The following is a 26,322-nucleotide window of genomic DNA, read 5'->3' as shown; positions in this document are numbered from 1 at the left end:
ATCCCTCACCTGGTATGGCAAAACGAACACTGAACCAAGAGTCAGAAACCTGGATTCGAATTCTGACTGTCTCCAGCTCAGTGTGTGGCCTTCCGCAGGTTGTTTTCCTTCCCTGGTCGTCATTTGCTAAGATAGATAGGTAAATAGATAGATTGGTAGATAGATAGATAGATAGATAGATAGATAATCTTCATAGTGGTGTAATGAGAATGAAGTAGGAAAATGGCTATGAAATCCTTCCTACCTCCTCACCAGAATCCTATTTATCATTTACTGTGAGCCAAACATTTTACAAACATTATCTATAAACTGAGCAGCAATCCTGCAATGTTGGTATTTGTTATCCAAATTTAACACATAAGGAAACAGACTCTCCTGGAGAAGTGAAGAAATTTGTTGAAGGCCATACATCTAGGAAGCCACAGGATCAGGATCCAGACCCTAGTCTTTCTGATCAAAGTATAACTTTAACAGCAAATTCCTTGGAATCTCCATTCCAAATGACATTCCTCCACCAAATGACATTTATTGAGTATATACTGTGAATTAAGTGGCAGCTGGGGATAGATTAAGGAATAAGACAGTATCATTCAGGGTGTCAGAAGGAAATAGATGGCATTCTCAAACTGGGTAATCTGAAAAGGGTTTATATATATGTATGTGTGTGTGTGTGTGTATAATATATATATGTATTATATATATATATATACACACTATATATATATATATATAAACCCTTTTATATATATAAATAAACCCTTTTATATATATATATATATATATATATATTGTGTGTGTGTATATATATATATATATATATTAGAGAGAGAGAAACAGCATGAGAGGGGGAGAAGGGCAGAGGGAGAGAGAGAGAATCTTGAGCCGTCTCCACACTCAGTGCAGAGCCCACTGCGGAGCTGGATCTCATGAACTGTGAGATCATGACCTGAGCCGAAATCAAGAGTCAGACGATCAACCAACTGAGTCACCCAGGAGCCCTTTGAGAAGAGTTTAATAAAGAGATTATTTAATAGAGGGACAAGGAATAGGAAAATACTCCAGGGCAAGTCGTGTTAGAGCACTGGTAACTACCCTTAGGCCTAAAGGAGCGAGGGTGGGAGTAATTACTAGAATCTGGAGACAAAGAAAGCTGTTGTAAGGGCTACCTGATTGGAATTATATCCCTTGTTACAGGAATTACATCCCTTGGTCCAGAGATGCGGCCCATGGTGAACCTTCAGGAAGGAAGCTAGGAAAATATGTATTCTCCTAGGACTTCAGTTGGCCAGACCCTACCAAATTCCAGAGAGCAACCTAGCCTCTTTGTGTAACCCTCTTAAGGTACAGAGCAAGGTGGAGAAGGGAAGAGAGTGGATCTGGAGTGGTAAACGGAAGATATTCAGCACAAAGACAGTTTTTTTCCTCTAAGGAGGAGCTCACAGACCAATGGAGAAGACGTATACACATGTTCACAACTGTGACAAAATATGTGAAAAGACCTGTATTAGTAATCTCTTGCTATGTAACGAAGTACCCCAAAACAAATGGCTTAAAACAATAACCATTTATTTGCTCATGATTCTGTGAATTGGCACTTTGGGCTTAGCTAGTGATTCTCCCCTAGTTGATCTCACCTGGGGCCACTCATGTAGTTTCACTCATCTGGTCCCTCAACTGGGAGCTGGTTGCTCTAGGGGACCTCAGTGGAGAGCTCATATATCTTCTACATGGTCTCATCTTCCAGCTGGCTAGCCTAGGCTCCTTATGTAGTGACACTGCATTCCAAGAACGTGAAAGAGGAAGCTGCAAAGTCTCCTGAGGCCTAGACTCAAAAGTGGCACAATGTCACTTCTGCCACTTGCTATTTGTCAAAGCAAATCAGTCACAAAGTTAGCGAGAAACAAAGGATGGGGAAAATACATGCCACTGCTTGACTGAAGATGTGAGAGAGTTCCACTGCACTAATGCAATACCATGGTATACAATGTAATACCATGTAATACCATGTAGCAATACAGTTAGCATAACCATCTTTCAATTGATGAATGAACAAAGCACTTTCCACTATACTGTAACTGTCTATTTAAGTTATCAGTGTTCTCCAATAGCCTGAGAACTCCTTGAGGACAGGAATTTTGACTGATTCATTACCTTGTTCTTAGTGCTCAGGATGAGGCCTGGCACACAAAAGATATTAAGTTTATGTTTGTTGAATGACTATGGTTGGGATAGGGCTGGTGAATGTTCTACCTTGTCCAAAGCCCTTGGAGCCACAAGTAGTATTCTGTCTCTCTGTCTCTGTCTCTGTCTCTCTCTCTCTCTCTTTTTTTTTTTTTTTGCTTTTTTTAAAGTTTATTTATTTTGAGAGAGACAGAGACAGTGTGAGTGGGGAAGGTGCAGAGAGAGAAGAGAGAAAGAGAATCCCAAGCAGGCTCCACACTGTGAGCGCAGAGCCTGATGTGGTGCTCAAACTCATAAAACTGTGAGATCATGACCTGAGCCGAAAGAGTCAGATGCTTAACCGACTAACCCACCCAATTGCCCCAGTAGTATTTTCTTTAAATATAAAGTTGACATTATAGAACACTTTCTATACCTCACTGAGACCCTTCAAATATTGCCATGATCCATCAAGGTCAAACTCAACACCTACTTTCTCCATAAAGGCTTCCAGACTGCTTATTTTCTTCTATTGTAGATTCTCTGCAACTCTAATGGCTCTTAACCCACAGCTCTGCATTTGCTTTTGAATTCTCTGACTGCTCCCTTGGGGTTTTATGGGTGAAACTTACTTTTCATCCCTAGTGGTGAGTCCCCAAGGGCTGAGCTGCATCTTCTACCCTAAAGGGCTCATCACAGTGCTGAGCCCACAGGATGTCCTCAGTCAATATTCCCTGAGTGGACTGTCCACTCTGGATGGCCTTGATCCTGTGAGGTATGAAGAAGGCATGCAAGGAGCCATTCATACCCTTGTTAGTGCTCTGCACATGAGAGTCTCCCGGATCTCTAGGACAGAGCAAAACAATGCTCTTCTGGGCTCTGGTCTATGGCGTGCGCCTTGGTTGTACCAGGCTCTGGCCCCTAAGCTAAGTGGGCAAAGACCAGGAAGAACAGAGTCATATATGACAGTGGAATGGCCTCCTCCCCCTGATAAGAGTCCAGGGCCTGAGGCACTTCTTGTGGACATGGGAGCCATCACTGTCCTTCACACTTCTGAGGTTTCAGGAACCAAAGGGACTGGTGTTCAATAGGCCCCCAAGGCAGAGCTCCTGGGTAACAAATTTTACTTCAGTGTCTTGAAGAATATGAAAGCAAGCTATCACATAAGGTGCCAAGTTCCTTCCCATGCTAAACTCTTTGCCATCACTTCCCTTGCCCTCAGGATAAAGCCTGAGCCCCTTAATATGGCCAAGGCTTCAGGACATGGCCCACATAGCCCTCCAACTTAATCTCTCACCATCCCACCTTGATTCTAGTGTCTACTCAAAGTGAACTATTTATTGTCCCTTGAAACACCATATGCTCATTCCTAGCTCTGGACCTTTGTGTATACTGTTCCCTGTGCCTTCCTTGAATGCTGTTCCCCGTCTTGTACCACAAACCCCCTTTTACCTGTCACTGGGTCCTTCAAGACTTAATTCAGGCATCGCTTCCTCCAAGAAGCTTCCCGAAGCCCTTAGCTGTGTTAGGGATCTCCTGTAGATGCCATAGCCATGAGCTCCTGAGGACAGGGACTGGGACTTCATTTAGCCCAGATCCTGGCAGAGAATAGTTGTCAGTCAATGTTGAAGGAATAAACAAATGAGAATGTTTGAGGAGAGGCTGGAAAACCAACTGATAGGAGTATTATAAAGGCGAGTGCAAAGTTCTAGTATTTCTGAGTTCTAAGATTCAGCACTTCCCTAATTCTTTGCTGAAGATTCAGACTTGGGCTCCCCTTCATTTAGAGCCCACTCCCCAGCCAGCCACCTTCACCCTGTGGCTTCCGAGTGTTTGTTCTCAGGCAGGCACACACGCATGTTCTGAACATAACCAGGAAAGCAATTTACAAGAGATAATTGCTGGTCGATGTGTGCTTGGGAGCAGCGGTGAGCTCAGACTATTTCTGTCTGTGCGTCAGCCCACCCAGCTTCCTTCCTCCTCAACTGCCCTGGGGGGGGGGGGGGGGGCTCCCACTGCAGAGGGTGGGCAGTTTGTTTCTGACCTCAGACTCAGACAAGCCAACCCCAGTGAAAGCCAGCTCTGAGGATTGATTAAATTCAAAAGGGAGAACCTTAAACATGGGGGATGGGAAGAGCTTTATGGGGCCTGGGATGTACAGGTCAGCAAAGGCAGCACACACAGTCTGTTTTCCACCTATCCGCAACCCATCCATACAGACTCCTGCTGGGGGATGTTCTCCTAGACCTTCAGGGCCCTGCTCAGTGTGAGGCTGGCTCTTAATCTCTCCAGCTGATTCCTCTTTGTTTTTCCTGGCCAGTCATGCTCAAAAAGGTGGACCCAGACCAGCAGCAGCACCATCACCTGGAACCAGTTAAAATTGTGGGGACTTCTTCCAGAACTACAGATTCAGACACTCCAAGGTAGGAAAGAGGTGGGAGAGAGGCAGACCCAGCAATCTGTGCTTTAACAAGCCCTCCGTCTGATTCTGATGCAGTCTGAAGTTTGAGAACCACTGTTTAGGCCACTGATGACCACTTGAGTTTTTAGAATTTACCGATTATGTCCCCCTGTCAGACCATGAGCAGCCTAAAGGCTGTATTGGATTCTCCCTTGTAACCTCCCAGAAGATCCAGCACAGAAAGTTCAGAGGAAAACTGAAATTTACTGATGGGGATACTAAGGAGAGAGACAGGATCTGTCCTGTGAAAGGTCATACAAAACGTCAGTGACTAAACCTCCCGTCTGTCACCCACTCCCACTTACACACACAAAAAAAGTACCCTAAGCTCTCGCTCCAACATATGACTTGCAGTTCCTGAGATGTGCTAGGCTCTCTCTGTTTTGGTACAGGTTGTACTCTGAACATTATGTCTTCTGACCTTGTCTCACCTGGAAACTTTGACTCATCTTTGATGATTCAGCTCAGACATCACTTATTCCTCACTCAAACTGCATAAGGGGCCACCATTGGGCCCACTGCCCTTTTGTGTGCTCTCCTTGCTCTCCATGTGAGCCCCTTGAGGTAGCAGCTGTGGCTGATTCCTTTTTGTTTCCAGTAACCTGCACAGTTCTTGGCACAGAATAGATGGATGTACATACAATAAGTGGACAAAGGTGCTGGCTTCAGAGTGCTAATAATAAAAGACACATACATACACAAAATAAAATACACATGCATGCACACATGTGCACTCACATAGACATATACGCAGGCACATGTGCATGCACACATACCTACCTATGCGTGTATACATACACACAGGACGACAAATGAAGACCAGAACCGAGGTCTCTTGACTTTCAGTCTAGGGCACTTCTGAAGGTGACTCACTCTGCCTTGCCACTCCACCATGTGCCCTTGGCTGGCTCAGGCCCCATGAACAAATATCTAAGAGTGGCTATTTCACTGTTGCCAAATCTAGCAGCAGTTCATGTCACTCTCAGAAATGTCAAGAGCTGCTTTCAGTGGCCACCGAATCTCCTCGATCCTTACCTTGTGCTCCCAAGGCAAAGCTTAAAGCCACTTGCAAAGTTAAGATAAAGAGAACAGCCAGGAGAGGGGTGGAAGTCAGCCATCCCCCCTAAGATCCCTTAACAATAAAATTAATAATAATAATAATAATAATAATAATAATACAATGGCAATAGCTAATACATAGTGCTTTCCATTTGCCAACACTGTTCTAAGTACTTTGTATGGACTAAGTGATTTAATCTTCCCCCAAACTCTATAAGGCAGGTCCTACTATTATACCTGCTTGCATACATAGATGAGAGAACTGAGGCACAAATGTCACCTAGGAAGTAAGGGCAGGGACAGGATTTGAACCAGGTATTTGGTTCCAGAGTCCCTGCTCTTACTCATTATATTGAAAAACACCCAACTGTAGTTTCAAAAGTCTTTGTAGCACTTTCATATTTATGAAGGCAGAACATAACCATCATCTCATTGAACACCCACCATAACCCAGCAAGGGAACTGAGGCTCAGGGAGAGTTAGGGACTTTATCAAGACCACATAAGGACAGGAGGTGGCTGTGTCTACACTGTGCAGCCTGTGTTCAGTCTGTTAACCATACATTCCCTCTCTTGTTTATTCACTCTTTCATCCAACTAAGAAATTAAATGATATTAAATGTGGCTGGGCCCCGTGTACTCTACACTCCCTCTCATTCTGTTCCTTGGGGCAGAGCTGCAGGAGAGGTAGAAGTCACCTGCTTCTGGGTCCCAGCCATCTTTCCGGGGCATCCTAGGTATACCTGCTCTGTGACAGGAAGACCAAGTCAGACTTCTCTTGCTCCCTAAGTTGGGTAAGGGGCTCCTCTGAGCCTCCAGAGGCCTCAAGCTTCCCTCTGATTGCATGGAGTTATTACCGACCATTTCTCTGGGACTCATGTCTAAATTGTCTTTGGCCCACAGTAGTCCAGGCACAGCAATATAAATGGGTGCAAAGCAAGGCCTGGGTGGGATTTCTGGGGAAAGCCCTCATGTATCCCACTGGGCTCCAAGGTCCCTTTGATCATCCCCACCCCCATCTTTCATGGAAAAGAGGCTCCAGAAAAGGATGATGTAGAGACATTTATTCGATGTTTATGGGGCTGGTCCACGTGGGTCTAGATTTGGGACAGGGGCCTCCTCAGGGCTGCCTGGAATGTCGCTGACAGTCACTGTGGCCATGAAGCAGTGCTGGAGAAAGCACTTGGGGTCCATAGCCTGCTCCTCATTGCAGTCCAGCCGTGGGTTCAGGAAAGGGTGATTCTGCCCAAGAGTGCTCACTCCTGGCACTTCCATCAAAGTGCCTGTATTCCCACCTTGGCAGTCAGGGGGCGCCTCCTCCTTGGGGTCTGGAAAACAGCAGGCTGAAGGTATGGGGTTTCCTCATGCAGACCTTCCTCCCCCACAGTCCCATACACCCTGGCTAACTTCCCTGAGTGCTTACCTGGGGTAGGACTGTGCTTATAGTCTTAAATTCATCATTTGCTTAACAAATATTAACAACATACTACATCATTCACTAGGAGCTATCAGTGTTTCTTTTTTTTTTAATTTTTTTTTTTTTAACGTTTATTTATTTTTGAGACAGAGACAGACAGAGCATGAACAGGGGAGGGGCAGAGAGAGAGGGAGACACAGAATCGGAAACAGGCTCCAGGCTCTGAGCCATCAGCCCAGAGCCTGACGCGGGGCTCGAACTCACGGACCGCGAGATCGTGACCTGAGCCGAAGTCGGACACTTAACCGACTGAGCCACCCAGGCGCCCCGAGCTATCAGTGTTTCTAATGAAGTTAAAGTCTACTCAGGGAGACGGACAGTAAACAATTGTTAGGAAGAATGAAGACTTGACCTTGACCATAAACCCATAAGATAGGTACTACTGAAAGCTCATTTTATAGATGAAGATACAGGCTGACTACATAGCTAGCATGCAGAGAAGTGCTGGAAAATTTTCAAAGATACATTATTCTCTTCTTTAAGAATAGATTCCACGACTCTCTTCAGCTACTGCTTTATTCTCTCCTCTTCTTATATATGAGCTTGAAAGGAGGCTCGCTTGGCCTTAGTATTCCCTATTTCCCATTCATGACTTATTCTGCTGTAATTGACTTAGGTACTTCCCCCAACTTGCCTCAAAATGTTTTGTCACTAAATCCCATGGTCATTTACAAATCCTTATCTCCCTTGACTTATCAGGAGCATTTGACACAATTGAGCATTCCTGCTTTTTTGAATAAAAAGTGCATCAAGTGTTCAGGGGCACCTGGCTGGCTCAGTTGGTAGGGCAGGTGGCTTTTGATCTTGGGGTTGTGGGTTTGAGCCCCATGTTGGAGGTAGAGATTACTAAAAAAAAAAAAAAAAAAAAAAAAAAAAAAAAAAGTATATCAAGTATTCAAGCCAGAAATGTGAGTCCTGCAGATTCCACCAATCACCATCTTCCATATTCACCCATTTCTTTACATCTTCAAGGCCACCACCCTCAGTCAGGCTTTCATCTTCTTCCTCCTAGACCAGTGGAACAGCTTCCAGTTAGACCCCCTCCAATCTATCCTCTAGTTTGTGGCCAGAGAGAGCTTTCTAAAGTCAGGTGAGTCCACGTACTGTTTTTTCTCAGAAGCCTTCAATGTCTTCCCATTACCTGCGTCCTTGGGGTCGTATTCAAGGCTCTTCATATACTGGTCCAATCCCCCTTCTCTTTAGCTTCATTACTCTCATCCTTCCCTTAAGAATTCTACACTTTGGGTTACCAAGGTTTTCATTGTTCCCTAAACAGTTTCATTCCTTCGCATCTCTGGTTTTTTGCTTATGCTATTTCTTCTGCTTGGAATGACATTTTATACCTTATCTGTCTAGAAAACACCTATGCTTTAAAAGACCCATCGATGGGGGATGTCCAGGAAGAATGATGCCTTCAAAACTAAGGGAAGAGTGAGTTTCAAGAAGCAGGTTGTATTGGACATTGGAGTTGGCTACCTAACATACATCCCACCTCTTCCCACCTGTTAATAGCAATTATATTTGGGTGGTATTGGCCCCATCCCAGCGCCAGTTGTGGGGCCTGGGTGGTCTGAGCCAATCAGGTAATCCCATTCCTTTGCCACATGGGTTGGCAATGGGTGCATAGCATTTCCCTGGGCACAGTGATTGGTTTAGTGTTGGACACATGACCTTAACGGTCCAGTAAGAGTAAGCTCACACCTTCCTCCTTGAAAGAAGGGATAGTTCCCTCTTTCTTCTCCTGGCTAGAAGGAAACAAAAAGCTAGTGGTCCCAGGGACTGCTGGTAGTCAACTTACTACCATAAGAAAAGTCAGCCTGAGGAGTAAGCCAACACAAAATAGAGGGTAGAGCCGAGAGAATCTTAGAGGATGGAGACACAAGCCTAAGGACATAGTGAACTTCTATTCAAACCATCCAGAAAGCCCACCTGACTTTTGGACTTCTCACCCACAGAGCCAATAGATTTCCTTTGTTTTCTTTTGACCTTTCTATTTTTTAACTAATTTAAGACTCACAAGAAGTTACAAAAATAGTAGAGAGTTGCAGTTTACCCTTCACCTAGCTTTCCCCAATGGTAAAATCTTAAATAACCACAGAATAACTTCAAAACTAGGAGATTGACATGGATACAATATGATGAACTAAACTACAAATCCTGTTCAATTTTTACCAGTTTTTATATGTACTTTTTTTTTTTTTTTTGGTGTATGGTACTATCAAAGTTTATCACATACATAGTTATATAATCACTGCCACAGTCAGGATAAAGAACTGTTTCATTACCACAGAAAAAACTTCTTCATGCTATCTCTTTATAGTCAGACCTTCCTCCTAAACCTAACTCCTGGTAACCACCAACCTTTTCTCCATTACTATAATTTTGTCATTCCAGAAGTGTTATATAAATAGAAGTATATAGTATACCACCTTTTGAGATTGGCTTTTTTTATTTGACATAATACCCTTGAGATCCATTTAATTGTGTGTATCAATAGTGCATTCCTTTTTATGGCTGCATATGTGCCATTGTATAGTTGTACCATCTGCTCATTGAAGGACATCTGGGTTGTTTCTAGTTTTCATCAATTACAAATAAAGCTGCTATGAATATTCATGTATAGGCTTTGTGCAGACATACATTTTCATTTCTGTAGGATAAACACCTAGGAGTGTGATTGCTGATTTGTATGGTATAGTGGGCTGAATGGTGGCCCCCAAAGATATCAGGTCCTAATCTCTGGAACCTGTGAATGTTACCTTATATGGTAAAGTTTTGCCGATGTGATAAAATTAAGGGTTTTGAGATGAGGACATTATCCTGAATTATCTGGGTGGGCCCTAAATGCCAACACAACTGCCTTTATAAGAGAAAGGCAGAGGGAGATGGACACACGCAGAGTGATGTGAAGACACATGTAGAGTGTGTGATTGGAGTGATACAGCTACAAGCAAAGGAATGCTGGCAGTCACCAGAAACTGGACAAGGCAGGGAATAGATTCTCCCCTGGAGCCTTTGATTTCAATCCAGTGAAACTGATTTGGAATGTGAGATAATTAATACATTTCTGTTATGCTAAGCCACCAAGTTTGTGGTCATTTGTTACAGGGGCTGTAGGAAACTAATACATATAGTAAGTGTATGTTTAACTTTATGAAAACACCAAGCTGATGGATGATGAGAATGGCTGATTAATGATCTCCCACCAACACCTTTTAGAGGGAAAATTGAACTTTTGTCTCTCATTTCCCCCCCTTTTTTTTGTCTCTTACTAAACGTACCTAGGTCGGAATATCACCTCTACACTTACCTCATTCACCTCATCTGCAAAATAGGGTTGATAATAACCACTTGGCAGAGTAGTTGAGCTGGTTAAATGGGATAAGGTGTTTAAAGCATAGCACCTAGCACAACAGTAGGAACTCAGTCACCCTTCTGATCAAGCTAGTTCCTCACAAAGTACCAGAGTAAGAAAGTTACGGTCTTTGTTGCATCCTGAGTTTGGGTGATGGGATTGGTGTGGGTGTGATGGGATAGTACAGAATGCCTGAGCAGCAGAAAGAACCTATTTTCAGAAACTCAGGTCCATTCCCACTGTGCTCTTACTAAGGTTCTCACTCCCTACACTGCCCGTGTCCCCATAGTCAGATATCGTGGCCCCAAGATACAGTGCAATAATCGTAGTCTTTAGAGTCTGGGAGATTGGGCTTGATACCTCAGCAACACAAGCTCACTAGCTGTGTGGACTTGGCTAATTCACTCCCCTTGGCTAAGCCTTGGTTCCTTCTGCTGTAAAATGGGGCTGATGATCTCTCCACATGTCCTACCAGAGAGGGAGACAGAAGTGAAAAGTCTTTCTTTGTGAAGGGTAAAGCTCTGAAGAATGTAAGATAGTGGCCTTATAAACTGTCTCAGATGCAGATGGGGTGTCTGGGTGGCTCAGTAGGTTAAGCATCTGACTTCAGTTCAGGTCATGATCTCATGTTTCATGGGTTCAAGCCCCGTGTTGGGCTCTGTCCTGACAGCTCAAAGCCTGGAGCCTACTTTGGATTCTGTGTTTCCCTCTCTCTCTGCCCTTCCTCCACTCATGTTCTGTCTCTCTCTCAAAAATAAATAAACATTAAATTTTTTTTTTAAACTGTCTCAGATGCTGGAGAAATGAGAAGCTCCTGGTTAAACACTGTGTATTCAGAGGAAGGAGAGCATAGCACTTAATGAAGAAGGGGAGGAGCTAAGAGCTGAGTTTGGGCAAAATGCAGAGAGAGCTGAAAGCTATCACTTAATAAAAGGTCAGGAAATGCATTTTCCATCTTAAAAATAAGCAAGGGGCGCATGGCTGTCTCACTCTGTTAGAGCATGTGACCCTTGATCTCAGGGTTGTGAGTTCAAGCCCCACATTGGGTGTAGAGATTACTCAAAAATAAAATCTTAAAAAAAGAAGAAGAAGAAGCAGCAGCAGCAGCAGCAGCAGCAAAAAGCAAGAAGACAACTGCCTCAAACCCTAGGGACTGAATAATCTACCTGGTGGCTGAGCAGTGAAAAGTAGGAGGGTGGTTTTCATTCACACGGCCAAAAAATGAACTATATCTCCTTTGAGTCAGAAAGGTTTGGGGGATAAAACAAGGAGAGGTAAGAGAAGCAGGTCACAAGCAGGAACACTTCACACACCTGGCCTGGCAACACAGAAAGAGTAGGACTTGGGAGGCAGAAAGACACATGTATTTGAATTCCAGTTCTACAGTTTACAAGCTGTAAATCCTTGGGCCAGTCATCTAACCTCTCTGAGACCTGGTGCTCACATCTGTAAAAGGGGTGACAATCATTAACCCATTTGGGAAAATTAGATGAGAGAGTGCACATAAAGTTTCAGTGTCTGGCACATGGTGAGGACTTCCCTTTGATGGCACAGGGATAAGGAGAGGAAGGAGGGTGGAGGTTGAGTTGGTTCTGTCACCCACTCACTAGGTGACGCTTGGCCTCAGTCTGTAAAATCCTCATCTGTAAAATGGATAGCAATAAGATCTGTGCTCTGCCCAGTTATTTGAAGAGCAAATGAGATGGTGTATTTAGAGCTAGTTCATTCCTTTTAACTGTGATATCATATTTCATTATTCCTCTACTGATGGACATGTAGTTTGTTTCTAATTATAACAAGTTATCATGGATCTATCTTTACAAGCCCCTCCTAGTGCAACTATTTCTCTAAGGCAGATAATTACAGTGGAATTATGGAGTATAGGATGTGTGTGTATATATATTTAAAAAAAATTTTTTTTTTAGTTTCAATAGATTTTGCCAAGTTGCTCCACAAAGTGGTTGTCCAAGTTACTCTCTTACCAGTTGCATATGACAGGATCAATTCCTCACACCTGAACTTCTCACTATTAATATGATCCATTTTTGGACTTTTGCCAGTGTAATTGATTTTTTTAAGTTTATTTATTTATTTTTTTAGTAATCTCTACCCCCAATGTGGGGCTTGAGCTCACAACCCTGAGATCAAGAGTCACATGCTCTTCTGACTGAGCCAACCAGGGGCCCCGCCGATGTAATTGTTTTTAAAAGTTACATCATTCTTAAACTGCACTTTTCTGATTATTAGTAAGGCTGAGCATCTTTTCATGTGTACTGAGCATTTGAATTTCTTTTTTTGTAGATTATGTTTTTCTCATTTGTTTAAAGATGTGCCTGTATATTCTGGATATCAACCTCACCTCTACTTTATATATAGTTGATTCTCATAATTCACAGTAGTTATACTCTTTTCTTAATATTTATTTTTTTAAATTTGTTTATTTTGAGAGAGACTGAGAGCACAAGCAGAGGAGGGGCAGAGACAGAGAGAGAGAGAGAGTGAGAGAGAGAGAATCCCAAGCAGGCTCTGTACTGTCAGTGCAGATCCTGATGCGGGGCTTGGTTCCACAACCACAAGATCATGACCTGAGCCAAAATCAAGAGTCAGACACTCAACTGACTGAGCCACCCAGGCACCCCGCAGTAGTTATATTCTATAAAGTCATCACAAACACTGAATTAATGAATACTGAATCATTGCTCCTGGGGAAATGCTAGGTTAGGTTCCTGTGAGCCTCTGGTCACAACGGTTTTGTCATCTGACCAATACATGAATTTATTTTGTGTGTGTTTCTGTTTGAAGACACATTATTTAATATACATTGTTGATTCATTAACATTGAACTGATGACCAACAGCATTATAACTCCTGCCAAAACAAAGTTTAAAACACATGTGTTTTCTCCACAGGGCACAGCAGCCTTCTTATGCTTAGGAACAGTAGACAATAATACTTTGGCACTATATTTGGGGGCCATTTTAAACAGTGAAATTAACAATCACAAAAATGCAAAAAACATGGCACTAAATATATACTTGTTTACAGTATGAGAGCTGAAAACAAGAAGGCAGAGTGTAGCCTTGTTTAACCTCAGCTGGGTATGTGCGTGATGGGCAACTCAAACTTTTTGCTGCTCTGCACATGTCCACATCCACAAATGACCTCAAAAACACTGTAAGTATTGATTTTGAGGTTACAGATAAATTTTAGCAAGTACACAATTTCACAAATATCATATCTGTGAATAATGAGGATTGTCTATATGTGTGCATTTATTTTTATGTTTCTAATAACTTTGCAGTCCACCACTTGTTTTGTAATGTTATTTATAATGTCTTTTGTCTTTTTTTTTTTTTTTTTTTTTAATTTTTTTTTCAACGTTTATTTATTTTTGGGACAGAGAGAGACAGAGCATGAACGGGGGAGGGGCAGAGAGAGAGGGAGACACAGAATCGGAAACAGGCTCCAGGCTCTGAGCCATCAGCCCAGAGCCCGACGCGGGGCTCGAACTCACGGACCGCGAGATCGTGACCTGGCTGAAGTCGGACGCTTAACCGACTGTGCCACCCAGGCGCCCCTCTTTTGTCTTTTTAAAAACAATTTTTTTAAGTTCATTTAGTTATTTTGAGAGAGACAGAGAGAGCATGAGCAGGGGAGGGGCAGAGAGAGAGGGGAAGAGACAGAATCCCAAGCAGGCTGCACGCTGCCAGTGCAGAGCCTGACACAGGGCTTGAACTCACAAAACTGTGAGATCATGACCTGAGCCAAAACCGAGAGTTGGACGCTTAACTGACTGAGACACTCAGGCACCCCACTTTTATCTTATTTTTATTTCATGTCTATTTGGATTTGATGAAGGCAAATTTGCCAATTTTTCCCTTATTTAAGAAAATTTTTTTAAGTGTTTAATTCAAATTCCTACATTTTAATCAGTCTGTTTCTGGACTCTTTTTTAATCTAGGGTTTTTCAACATTGGCACTATTTAATTTTGGGTTGCATAACTCTTTGTTGTGGAGTATTGTCCTCTGTATTGTAGGATGTTTAACAGCATCCCTGGTCTCTATCAAGAGATACCTTCCCCAGTTGGAACAACCAAAAATGTCTCCAGACATTGCCAAATGTCCCTTGGGGGCAAATGTACAAATTAGCACCGCATTGCTAATTCTGTCTGTCAATTGCTGTGCCAATATCAAGCAGACAATATATCTTCTTAAAATGTCTGTTATCTTATAGGGTAAGTCCCTCGTCTCTTTCTTTTCCCTTTTTTTTTTTTTTTTTTTTTAATTTTTTACTGTTTATTTATTTTTAAGAGAGAGAGAGACAGAGTGTGAGCAGGGAAGGGGCACAGCGAGAGGGAGACACAGAATCTAAAGCAGGCTCCAGACTCCAAGCTGTTAGCACAGAGCCTAATGTGGGGCTTGAACTCACGAACCATAAGATCATGACCTGAACTAAAACCAAGAGTCGGATGCTCAACTGAATGAGCCACCCAGGTGCCCCTCTTCTTTCTTTTCCAAAATTGTTTTGTTTAGTCTCTCCCTTTACTCTTCTACATTAATTTTAGAACTAATTTGACAAATTCCATGAAACATTTTGTTGGGATTTTTATTTATAGATTAATTTTTTAAGATCTGATATGTCTATGATATTGAGCCTTCCTATCTACATACATGCTATATCTCATGAGATAGTTTCTTTCATGCCTTTCATTATCTTCCCTGATTTTTCTCTGGAAAAGTTGAAGCCTGGGCTGTCTCTGGTCTCCCTGAGCTGTCTGGATCTAGGCTCAGGGCTTTCTTCCTATTTCCTGCCACTGCCTCCCATATTCCTGACTACAAGGGGAGCCAGAAGAATCCTTCCACCCTCATCCCTTCTGCTTTTCATTGCTCAGCAGCAGGATTATTCATTGTCATCAGGATCGGAGAAGGGTTCTTGTGCTGTTGTTTGTTGCACAAGTTGTTAAGTTGGAAAATTAATCTTTTACAACTGAAAAAACCCTCTACCTTCTTCTGAAAGTTAGCTACTCCGCACCTTTCTACGTCCCTGATAATTGCCGCCCTTGCTTCTGCTTAGCTTAAATTCCTCAGGTCCTGCCTGGCCTTATTTCCTATGGGGCCCCGTGATAAATGAACCAGTCACTGCATAGCTCTTACTCAGAACTGCCCACACACTTTTACCCATTATTTACTCTAACCTGGAATGCCTTTCCTCCTTTTACCCAACCAACAACTTTGCTAACTCAGCACTCATTCAAATCTACTCTTGTTTGGGTGGGCAGAAGAGCATGATTCAAGGTAGAAAAACATGAGCTGAATTTCAGTCTTACCTTTTAAAAAATTTTTTTTAATTTATTTTTTTAAAGTAGGCTGTCCACCTAACGTGGGGCTTGACCTCAGGACCCCAGTATCAAAAGTCACATGCTCTACCAACTGAGCCAGCCAGGCATCCACTCACCCTTACCATTTATTGGCTGTGACACTTTGAGTTAAGTCATCTAATCTGTCTTAGCCTCGATTCTCTCATCTCTCATCTCATCTGTAAAGTGGAGATAATAATACTCATTTTGAGTGTTGTTTGCCAAACTATACAGAAAGATCATTTGCCAGTAGGGACTTGTATCTTTCATAGTACCTTGCAGAGGTCGTAAAAATGTGTGCAATAAAGACTTATGAAAAAGCAATACTGTTTTTTGGGCAGGGGGCCTTTGAGGCTCTAGATGGCCTGTGCTAATGAAGGAAGGGGTAGTCCAAAAATTCAGATTATCGAAAAATAACTGTTTAATTTCTGAACAAACTCAGTTTTTCTTATTAATTCATTTTGGGACAATATTAAAATCAGTTTTCACTCTCTAAGGCTAGAATGAAAACATTATCTTAGCAAATCCACAAGATGGATTAATCTTTGTGTGACAAATAGAATCTTGACTATATCAAATTATTTTGATAAACATTGAGCACATGAAGAGCTTTGGATGAAAATGTTCAGATCATGACCCTCTTAAAAAATGTGTTGCTGCTTCAGGATATTCTAGGAACACTCGTGAAGCAAATATTTCTTACATCACTTCTAAATATCTCCCCTCTGTAAAGGTGCTAGCCTGTTCAATACACGGAAATCCTGAGGCCTATTTCTTACCTGTAGGCTGTAAGCTTAAGCCTGGGTCCAACTTCGTGTGGGGCTTTGAGCTGATGAACAGGTAACAGAGCACACAGGCAGTGACAATGAAGGCCAGGAGAACCACTGCTGCTATGGACAGGCCCACAAGGGCTCCAATACTGGGGAGAGAAGACAGGAGGGAGCTGAGTGTCGGGAAGGGATTTGGGAGGCAGCCTGTTAGATGCGAAGTATTGTAGATATCATAGGAATCAGCTGGCTTCAGCTTTTGTTCTGTCTCTACTTGTCTTAGACTTTCTGCACCGAAGCATGAGAAAGAGCATTAGCTATACGCCAAGTACTCACCATACATGTAACATGACATGCTTCAGTGCAACCATGTAGTTGGGACTCAGTATGTATTCCCCTTCTTCTGTTCGCCTTCCCTCCCTACTTTCTTCAACCTGCTTCCACCCCAGGGAGCTGGAGATGGTCTTAAAGAGCCCTCCCCACAATGCTGTTTCTTAAAAAATCAAGACAAAGAGTAAGCCTTAGTTAAAAATCAGCTGTCCTTCCGGCCTCAAAGTAATTTCTGACCCACCCTCAAGTGGGTCATTGCACCAGTGTGGATTCCACATCTAGAATATCTCCTCACTGCTGTTCCTTCACCTCACCATGGCTAAATTATTTAGTCAATTATTACTTTTAAGTTTATTTATTTATTTTGGGGGAGGGGAGGAGGGGCAGAGAGAGGGAGAGAGAGGGAGAGAGAGAGAATCCCAAGCAGGCTCTGCTCTGAGATGCGGGGCTCGAACCCACAAGCCATGAGATCATGACCCGACGTGAAACCAAGAGTCAGACACTTAACAGACTGAGCCACCCCGGTGCCCCTGGCTAAATAAATTATTGAACACCCTGCAGTGGAATCATATAGAGCCATTAAAAACACATTTTCAAATATTATTTAAGGTCAAGAATAAATTCTGATGGGAAAATGTTAAGTGAAAAGACTAGGACACACTACTAAATATATAGCATAATGCCAACTTAAATAAACATAAACATTTACATAATTATACATCTGTAAGGTCGGGTAGAAATACATCAAATTGCTAACAGGCTCTCTCTGGGTGTAGCACAGGCTGTGGATGTCCTGTCTATGTCCCATTTGGTCTTATAATTATAGAATATTCTGGCCAGAGTTTCAAATGCCAGCATCTGCATCATTTTGCCTGAAAGCTTTCTTGGGCCAGAACAGTCTTCGTCTGTACATCAGGCAGGTCATAAGTACAGGAAAATTAATGCCTCCCTTCTCCCATCAGCACACAACCAGTGACTGACAGAAATTGGTATATAAATACCCTGATATATAGATTCCCTGGCATATATTCCCTATATACTCTGGTATATAAACTGGTATATAAATTCCTGGTCCTCAGGTGGGATGACTCTGAGGTATAATTTCTGCAATGGCTGGCAGAGTTCAGCAGGTTTAAGCTCCTGTGACCCTCAGTGGTGACACACCATTGTTTGCTCCTATCCTTCCCCGCCTCTCTCCCCCACTGTCTACCGATGTTTTCTAGGATGCCTTTCCATATAAACTACTTGACCTCAAATTCTTGTATCTGAGTCTTTGGGGGGAATCCAAGCTAAGACACCTGATCTCCCATGATTTCTTTCCTTTTTTGTTTCTCTTGTCCCTTCCACATTTTCCACAGTGAACATGCAGTACCTTTTGGTTCTCATAAGTACTTTAATTAAACATTATTTCCTCTTTTGAGATATGCTCACTGTTTATAAGGAAGGCTTGTGCTCCAGTTGGGACCCTATATTTTCCATGGGACATCTGTGGCCACCTCTAAAAGTAGGGTCCTGGGGCGCCTGGGTGGTTCAGTCGGTTGAGTGTCCGACTTCGGCTCAGGTCATGATCTCGTGTGTCAGGCTCTGTGCTGACAGCTCAGAGCCTGGAGCCTGCTTCAGATTCTGTGTCTCCCTCTCTCTGCCCCTCCTCTGCTCATGCTCTCTCTCTGTCAAAAATAAATAAACATTAAAAATATTTTTTAAATAAATAAATAAATAAATAAATAAATAAATAAAAAAAAGTAGGGCCCTTTGAAGAATGGGTGAGAGAGCTGGGGGAATACATCCTAGATTAGCAGTCAGTCAGGGAGCGGGCACTGTCTCTGATGGTCTGTCTGGGAACAGAGGAACCTGCCCCCAAGGATAGAGTCAGGAATGCCAGGGGAAGCTCTAAGGGGGAAATCTGTGCTTGGTATAAGATGAACTTCAAATGATTAGTCCCCAGGTGAATGCACTGCCTCAAGAGGTGGTAAGCTCTCTATTATTGCACAGGTTTGTGAAGAACACCTGGATAAGTACACTTTTCAATGAAGTTGGAGTTTCCTGCCCTGGGTGGGAAGCTGAAGAGCTGCTAGCCTTGTAGGATTTCACAGATCTACAAGTCTGAAAGATCACACTGTGTCCTCTAGGAAAGAATTGGAGGGGTAGTCTAACATTTGGTAGGGTTTTTGAGTCGGGCAGTTCTAAGTTCAAATCTGGGTTCTGTCACATGTAAACTGAAAAGTCCTGCATCTCTTGACCTTCATTTTCTTTATTTGTAAAGGTTCCTTTCTCACCAGGTGTCCATAAAGATTAAATGAGGTGGTATATATACAGTGCCTGACACCCAGTTCTGTCCCGCTGCAAGGCTGCTGCCTTTTGGCTCACATTCTGGTTAAAAAAAAAAAAAAAAAAAAAATGGAGCTACTGATAGAAGGTGTTTGGAAAGTGGACCAGACATGTGATAGCACCAGCTGCTTCTCCACAGGGAGTCTTCACTTCCTGAGACACACTTTTAAAGACAGCAATTCTCCTTGAGCACTATACAAGGAAACAGTTGTTTACCTGGAGATTTTTATGTTTTTGAGGGCCAACTTTCATGAAAAAGGCCAAATGGAGTCCAGAGCCAAACAAGGTCTCCACCCTGCTATGGTAGGGCTCTGTGGAGCACACCAGAGGGTTGTTTCAGGGGTTAGAGCACACTGATTACCTGGATGTCCTGGGGACCCTCAGTTCCTCTCCTCCACTTTGCAACTGTCTGTGATGTTTATGAACCACATTATGTCCAAGCCTAGGAAGAGTCAGCCCTGCACGCTAAACCTTTCAACTGCTCTTGAGGTCACAGAATTGGAGGGTCAGTGAGTATCTTTTCAAATGATCTGAGTAGAGCGGGTTATGAGAAAGCCAGTCTAGATTTAAACAGTTGTGCCACAGGACAGACCTGGACGTGGGGCCAGACAGGCCTGAGTTTTCATCCCAGCTCTGCCACTTGCTCTCACTAGGGCATTCCCAGATAGGAACTTAGCTCCTTGCAAGTTTTCTCATCTGTAAACTGGAGAAAAGATGTGCCAGGGTTGTGAATGTGTGAATTCATCTACCTCTCGGTTGATCCTAGGTACTGTTCTTTAAACCTCAGTCTGCCAATACATTGCTAGATGGTCTTGGACAATTCACTTGGATACTCCAAAGCTTCACTTTCCCTACCTATGAACCAGGGAAAGAAACCTCCTTTTACTGAACATCTGCAATATGTATTAGTCACTCTCACATGCATTATTTTATTTCACTAAATCCTCACAACAATTCAACGAGATAGGTATTCCTATTGCTATTTTGAAGATGAAAAAAGAGACTCAGAGGGGCGCCTGGCTGGCTCAGTCAGAGCAGTGTGTGACTTGGGGTCATGAGTTCGAGCCCCATGTTGGATGTAGAGATTACTAATAAACAAATAAACAAACAAACAAACTTAAAAAAAAATACCACTCAGAGGTAATTGCCCTAATTCACATAGCTATTAAGTGACAGAGCCAAGGTTTGGACAGCCTTCTAACCATTCCCAAAGTTCTATACTGTCTCTATACCTCAAAGGGAGGTCAGCACTGCCATATTTCAGCACCCAGCTCAGTGCTAAGTACACTCAGTCTTCAGCAAATCCTCCATTGTTACACTCTAGGTGCATGAAATATCTCTCTGAATGGACTATGAGCTCCTCGGGGGCAGGGAATAATTGATTTCTGTGTCACTATTGCCTAGCATTGCACCAGGCACAAAGCAAAGGCTATAAGGAATGAATGAATATATGGGGGAATAGAGAATAAATTAGTATAATTCCTCAGGTTACAGACAGCAGCCAAATGTGCAGGATCAGAAAACTTGGCCATCTGAAAATGGTTTCAGAATTACAGATTAATCAGTCTAGAAAAAGTGGTATCTGTAATTGTCAGTGGCATATGCCAAGTTGATTTCACCTCTATCTCATTTGGTCCAAGTCAGAAATTGGGGCAATCATTTATCATGCTCTTCATTTGATAGATGCAAAGACAGAGGCTCAGAATGGGTTCTGCAGCAGACTGTCCTTTCCCACCCAGAGGGTATGCAGCCTCCAGTCACATACCTGCAGGAACAGAAAAAAATCACTATCTACTGAGATGGCCCATGCCATTTTTGCTGATGTCTGTTTTCCAGAGCAGGCTCAGGATCACGTCCTATTTTCTGGGTGAGGCCTTTAGAGACAGAGAGACACTGAGACCCGTTGCCCTCTCAGCACCACACTTAGGCTCCAGGAATGTCAGTGCTGTCCTACCCACCCCCTCCCCTGAACAGGCAGGGAAACTAAGGTCCTACGAGTGGGGATCCACCCAAATTATACTTCTATTAATATAGCCTGAGCTGGCTTCTGCTGTAGCATTGTGCCACTGATGAACTTGGAGGCATCTCTAATCCCTTGGTCTTCTGCCTTAGCTCGGGAGTGGAGTACATCCCCAGTACCCACTCCAGGGCCTGGCACAACTAAGTGCTCAGTAAGGGGTAGCTGAAAGAATAAGTAAATATGAGGGGGAAGAAAGAGTTGAACCTGGACTGGGCTGGGATTGACTAGGGATATAGTATGAGATGAGGAGTAGGACTTGGGGCTGAGGTCTGGGTGTAGGGCTGGACCATGTTTGGAGTCAGGGTTGGGAAGAAGAGCTGAGGTGGGTTGCCTGGAGGATTCAGGGGGAGGTTGGGTCTGGTGATCAGTATTGCGGAGTGGGTAAAGTCAGGGATGATGTTGAGCTGATGTTAGGATGGGGACCTTGGTTTGCATTTGAATGAGGGTGGAGTTTGGGTTTCCAGTGATTGTCGGAGAAGAGAGTGTGGTGTCAGGAAGAGGGTTGGTATGTAATCTGGGGCTGGTTTGAGGGTGGTGGAGTATGACGTTGGGAGTAGGGATGGAGTTGGGGTGAGGTTCAAGCTTAGATCTGAATGGGGGAAGAGGTTACTGAGGGAGTTGAGTTGGTGACGGGATAAGAGCAAAGGTCAGGATTGGGTCTGAGGGGCTAAAGGGCCAGTGGGGTCCATGCTGATGTTGGAGTGGGCATTTGGGTGAGGGCTCAGGGTTTAGCCCGCGCTGGGCCGAGGGTGCGGCGAAGGGGCTAGGGCTGGAGTGGGGTTCTAGCTGGGGTTAGGGCCACGGCCGGCCGGTACCTGAGCCACCACATGTAGCTGTGCTCGTAGGGAAAGAAGCTGTGCGGGTCGTCGCAGCAGTACTTGTGGTCGCGGAAGCCGCAGCAGAAGACGGCGGCCGCCTCGCCCCCCGGCCGCGGGCAGCTGAAGCCACGCACCACCTCCTGCTCGGCGCTCACGTAGCTCGTGCAGGCGCCGCTCATCGCGCCCCGCGCCGGGCCCACTGCCACCTCGGGCCACCAGACGGCTGGGCGAGGGACGAAAGGAGACAGCACCGAGTCTGAGAAAGACAGAGACTGAGGGAGGAAGAAGCGGAGAGAAGCAGCGAGACAGGGAGAGATGCGGCGAGAGGCGCGGAAACGCAGCGGTTAGAGCTCTAGACTCCCCGAGGACCCAGAGAGGCAGCCAGGTACGCGGACTGGCGCAGCGGGAGGGGCGTGGAGGAGGAAGAGGAGAGGGAGGAGGAGGGCGGAGGAGCAGTGGGAGTGGAGAGCGGCTGGAAGCGGGGCGGGACCCGGAGCCCGAGCGCGAGCGCGAGCGCGGGGCGAGGGTTGGGGGGCCGGATAGGAGGGCAACCGGCGGAGCCGGGAGGTGGGAGCAGCCCGGGGGAGCCTCCTGGGCGCGGGTCTGTGCCCGCACTTCCCCTACCCGCCCTGCTGCGTTCCCAGGTTATGCACGGGGGTGTTGGGTGCTCAGACAACACAAGTCCATGGTGGCAGGGTGGGCATGGAAGCCACCGCCGTGGATTCCACACTTGGCGCTTGGGCACCCGCCTGGTGCTGGGCACTGTGCTCGACGCCGGCAGTTGCAGGGAGTTCCAGGCTAGTGCGCGCCTCCGCGACCCCTCAGTAGCGTCAGTATGGGATGATTCGTACACTATTTAACCGTCACACCAACCCAGAGGGCCAGAGATTTTCAAACCCATTTTATAAATGAGAGCTAAGCGCCAGAGAGGTCGTTTCCCCCAGTCCTCAAACCCTGAGATTTTAACCTGGGTCTGTCTAGTCCCCAAGCCCTTGTTCTTTTCCAGTGCGCCTCTTTTCCAGTGGACTTAAAAAAAAAAAAAAAAAAAAAAAATTCATTTTGGTTTATTCATTTTTGAGAGAGACAGAGCAAGCAGGGGAGGAGCAGAGAGAGAGGGAGACACAGAACCCAAAGCAGGCTCCAGGCCCCATACTGTCAGCACAGAACCGACCGGGGGCTGGAATCCATGAAGCACGAGATTTATGACCTGAGCCAAAGTCCAACACTTAACAAACTGAGCCACCCAGGTGCCCCTCCAGTGGACTTTTAAATATCTTCATCCTCTGACTTCCTTGCCTGTCTCTGCCTTCCTTGAGCAGCTAATTTATGTACTGACTTGTTCACACCCTGATCAGACTCCCTGCCATACTGGCCTAGGACAGGGGAGCTACACAATGTCCCAAATTATAATTCCACCCCCCCCCCCCAACCCTCCCACCCCCACCCCTGCCAGGAAGCAAAGCCAACACACCTTTCTACTCTCAGAAGTTATTTATAGATTACAAGAGCAGCATTCTCACTAGGATCAGGGAACCACAGACTGAAGGAACCATATGTGGCCCTTAGGAATTGCCTGTCTGTCCTCTCAGGGTACACTGGGGAAACTGAGGCTCTGAGAGTTACACAGCTTTGCCCAATCACACTGATCCAGGACTAGAGACTCCTGAGCTTTAGCTGTCCTATTTTATATGGGAATCATGCCCATTCAGCTAGACACGGGGTATTGGGGTTGAAAAAGACTTGTGGGGCATGTAATCAGTTACTGAGTCACAGCAAGGTTTAAAAAATAATAATTGAACAGAATAGAAAAAGTGCACTGCAGATAGTAAAACTAAGTGTTCTTTCATAAAATGTCTCTTTCAGTTACATATGGATGTATGCATTATGGACCAGATCACAATGTAAAATGCATTTCTTACTTTGAATCAGGTCAAAAAGGCTTGAAAGCCACTGAATCTGACACCTCCCACTGGACAGATGGGCAGGGGCTAACTCAAGATTACAAGATCTTTAGCTCTTTTCATTTTTAACGTTTATTTATTTTTGGGACAGAGAGAGACAGAGCATGAGAGGGGGAGGAGCAGAGAGAGAGGGAGACACAGAATCGGAAACAGGCTCCAGGCTCTGAGCCATCAGCCCAGAGCCCGACGCGGGGCTCGAACTCACGGACCGCGAGATCGTGACCTGGCTGAAGTCGGACGCTTAACCAACTGCGCCACCCAGGCGCCCCTAGCTCTTTTCATTTTTCACAGGAGTGGGTAGAGGAGGAAATAGTTATTGTGATGCCTTGAAACTCCTCAGTTCCTCCATCCCTTGCTTTGGGTATATGGGGGATATATCATGGGCATCAGGTGACCTGGGTTCAAGCCCTAGCTCTACTCCTTCCCTAGTTTTTCTGTGTTTCAGGTCACCTTTCTTCATCTAGGCCAGCTTCTAAGACGCTAATGTGTGCCATGCTTTTTAATGTTTATTTATTTTTGAGAGGGAGAGAGACAGAGGGCAAGTGGGGGAGTGCCAGAGAGAGAGGGCAACACAGAATCTGAAGCAGATTCCAGGCTCTGAACTGTCAGCACAGAGCCCAACGTGGGGCTCAAACCCACGAACCACAAGATCATGACCTGAGCTGAAGTCGGATGCTTAACCGGCTAAGCCACCCAGGTGCCCCTGTGTGCCATCCTTTTGACCTGAACACTGGAGTCCCTGAGGGGGTCAGATCTGGGTCTGCCCTTGAGAAACACACAGTATGGTGCGGGAGTCACACAGATGATCACAGGACAGAGCAGTGAAAGGGGAAATGTAGGGACCATGGCCACAGAGGGGTCACCATCTGAAGGACAGAATAATAATTTTGGAAGGGGTAGTGTCCTCAAGGGTCACTATAAGGTCAAATGTGTAAACTGGAGGGAATCGTTATTATCCCCCAGAAAACATTTCCACTGAGCTATGAATCTCTACAAACTGGGAGCTGGATGGCATACCCTAATGAAGGTGCACTTTGACCTCTTTATTTATCAGATGGAAAGTAAAGGGGGTGGAGTGGAATCCTGTGGAAAGGAGAGAGGTTTAACTGAAAGGTAAAAAGGACTGTACTCTGACTTTTGGGAAAATTGTGAAGCTGCCAACAGTTTCCAGAAAACTTTTCCAGCCAAGAATTAATTTGTTCCTCCCAACAACCCTGTGGGATGAGCCAAGCAGGGATGATTGTGCCCCTGAGAAATAACAAACCCAATGTCACACAGCAGTCAATGGCCCAGCCATTGATAAACATGATACATGTGTCTGTTTATCCAAGGGTTCCTTTAGTGGTCTGATGAAGACTTATAGACCACCCCCCCCATTTAGAAGAATATTAAAAAAATTTTTGTTAACGTTTATTTATTTTTGAGGGAGAGAAAGAGACAGAGTGTGAGCTGGGGAGGGTCAGAGAGAGAGGGAGACACAGAATCCGAAGCAAGCTCCAGGCTCTGAACTGTCAGCACAGAGCCCGACAAAGGGCTCGAACTCACAAACTGTGAGATTGTGACCCGAGTCGAAGTTGGACACCCAACTGACTGAGCCACCCAGGCGCTCCTGGAAGAATATTTTTAACTACAAATAGTAAATTACTTAGGATAACAAGAATACTAGTTATATAGGATCATTATCGAAATATTTATTTTGTGTCTTTTTTAAACATTAAAAAGCAAGATCTAGAGATTGGTCTATTAACTATTGTAATTTTGAGGTGGTGAATGAGTGTAAATAGTATTTCAAGATATTGCTACTGCAATGCAATACAAAACTATCTAGGATTTCTATTGGTGACAAAGTCACAGGTACTGATTAATAGTACTGTGGCTTGTTCCTTACCTGCATGACAGAAAGAAATGCTAAATTCCAGTTAGAGGTTAGTGAAAACAGGATGTAATTTTTTTCATTCCAGGTTCATAGACTACCCCCCACCCCCCCCCCCCACCCTGCCCTGAACTCTAACCGTGGACCCCCTGGGCTCTGTGGACCATATGCTAAAATCCTTTAGTTTTTCTGGCCTACCTCCTACTGTAATGCTTATTCTTCTTGCAGGCACTTATTGTAGACCTACTAAGTATCAGGAAGTTTTCCATCTTGTATGTCATACAGTCCTTGAAAACTTCCTTTGAGATCAGTGTTATTCTTCCCATTTTGCAAAGTAAGAAACTCAGGGAGGTTAAG

At 44.4% G+C, this 26,322-nt stretch overlaps 1 protein-coding gene across 1 annotated transcript; it reads right to left on the bottom strand.

The window, feature by feature from the left end:
• Positions 1-6,728: 6,728 nt before the first annotated feature.
• Positions 6,729-22,567, bottom strand: SHISAL2A (shisa like 2A). Its single transcript, XM_045477415.1, has 3 exons — positions 22,129-22,567; positions 16,648-16,787; positions 6,729-7,007 (listed from the first exon to the last, which is right to left on the bottom strand). Exons 1-3 carry the CDS (start codon positions 22,308-22,310, stop codon positions 6,754-6,756), a joined length of 576 nt encoding a protein of 191 aa, XP_045333371.1. The 5' UTR covers positions 22,311-22,567; the 3' UTR covers positions 6,729-6,753.
• Between the last annotated feature and the right edge of the window lie 3,755 nt (positions 22,568-26,322).

Source organism: Leopardus geoffroyi, chromosome C1 (genome assembly GCF_018350155.1).
Source record: "Leopardus geoffroyi isolate Oge1 chromosome C1, O.geoffroyi_Oge1_pat1.0, whole genome shotgun sequence".
NCBI classification, from domain to species: Eukaryota; Metazoa; Chordata; class Mammalia; order Carnivora; family Felidae; genus Leopardus; species Leopardus geoffroyi.
This window is presented reverse-complemented; position numbering and strand designations above follow the sequence as displayed.

What these genes read in the sequence shown, in the direction of transcription:
- SHISAL2A (XM_045477415.1), bottom strand. Translation starts at nt 22,310, where the DNA reads ATGAGCGGCGCCTGCACGAGCTACGTGAGCGCCGAGCAGGAGGTGGTG. An exon ending in AGCTACATGTGGTGGCTCAG is followed by an intron (nt 16,788 to 22,128) that starts GTACCGGCCGGC and finishes TTCTCTCCCCAG; the next exon opens with TATTGGAGCCCTTGTGGGCC. An exon ending in CTTAAGCTTACAGCCTACAG is followed by an intron (nt 7,008 to 16,647) that starts GTAAGAAATAGG and finishes GCTGTTTTCCAG; the next exon opens with ACCCCAAGGAGGAGGCGCCC.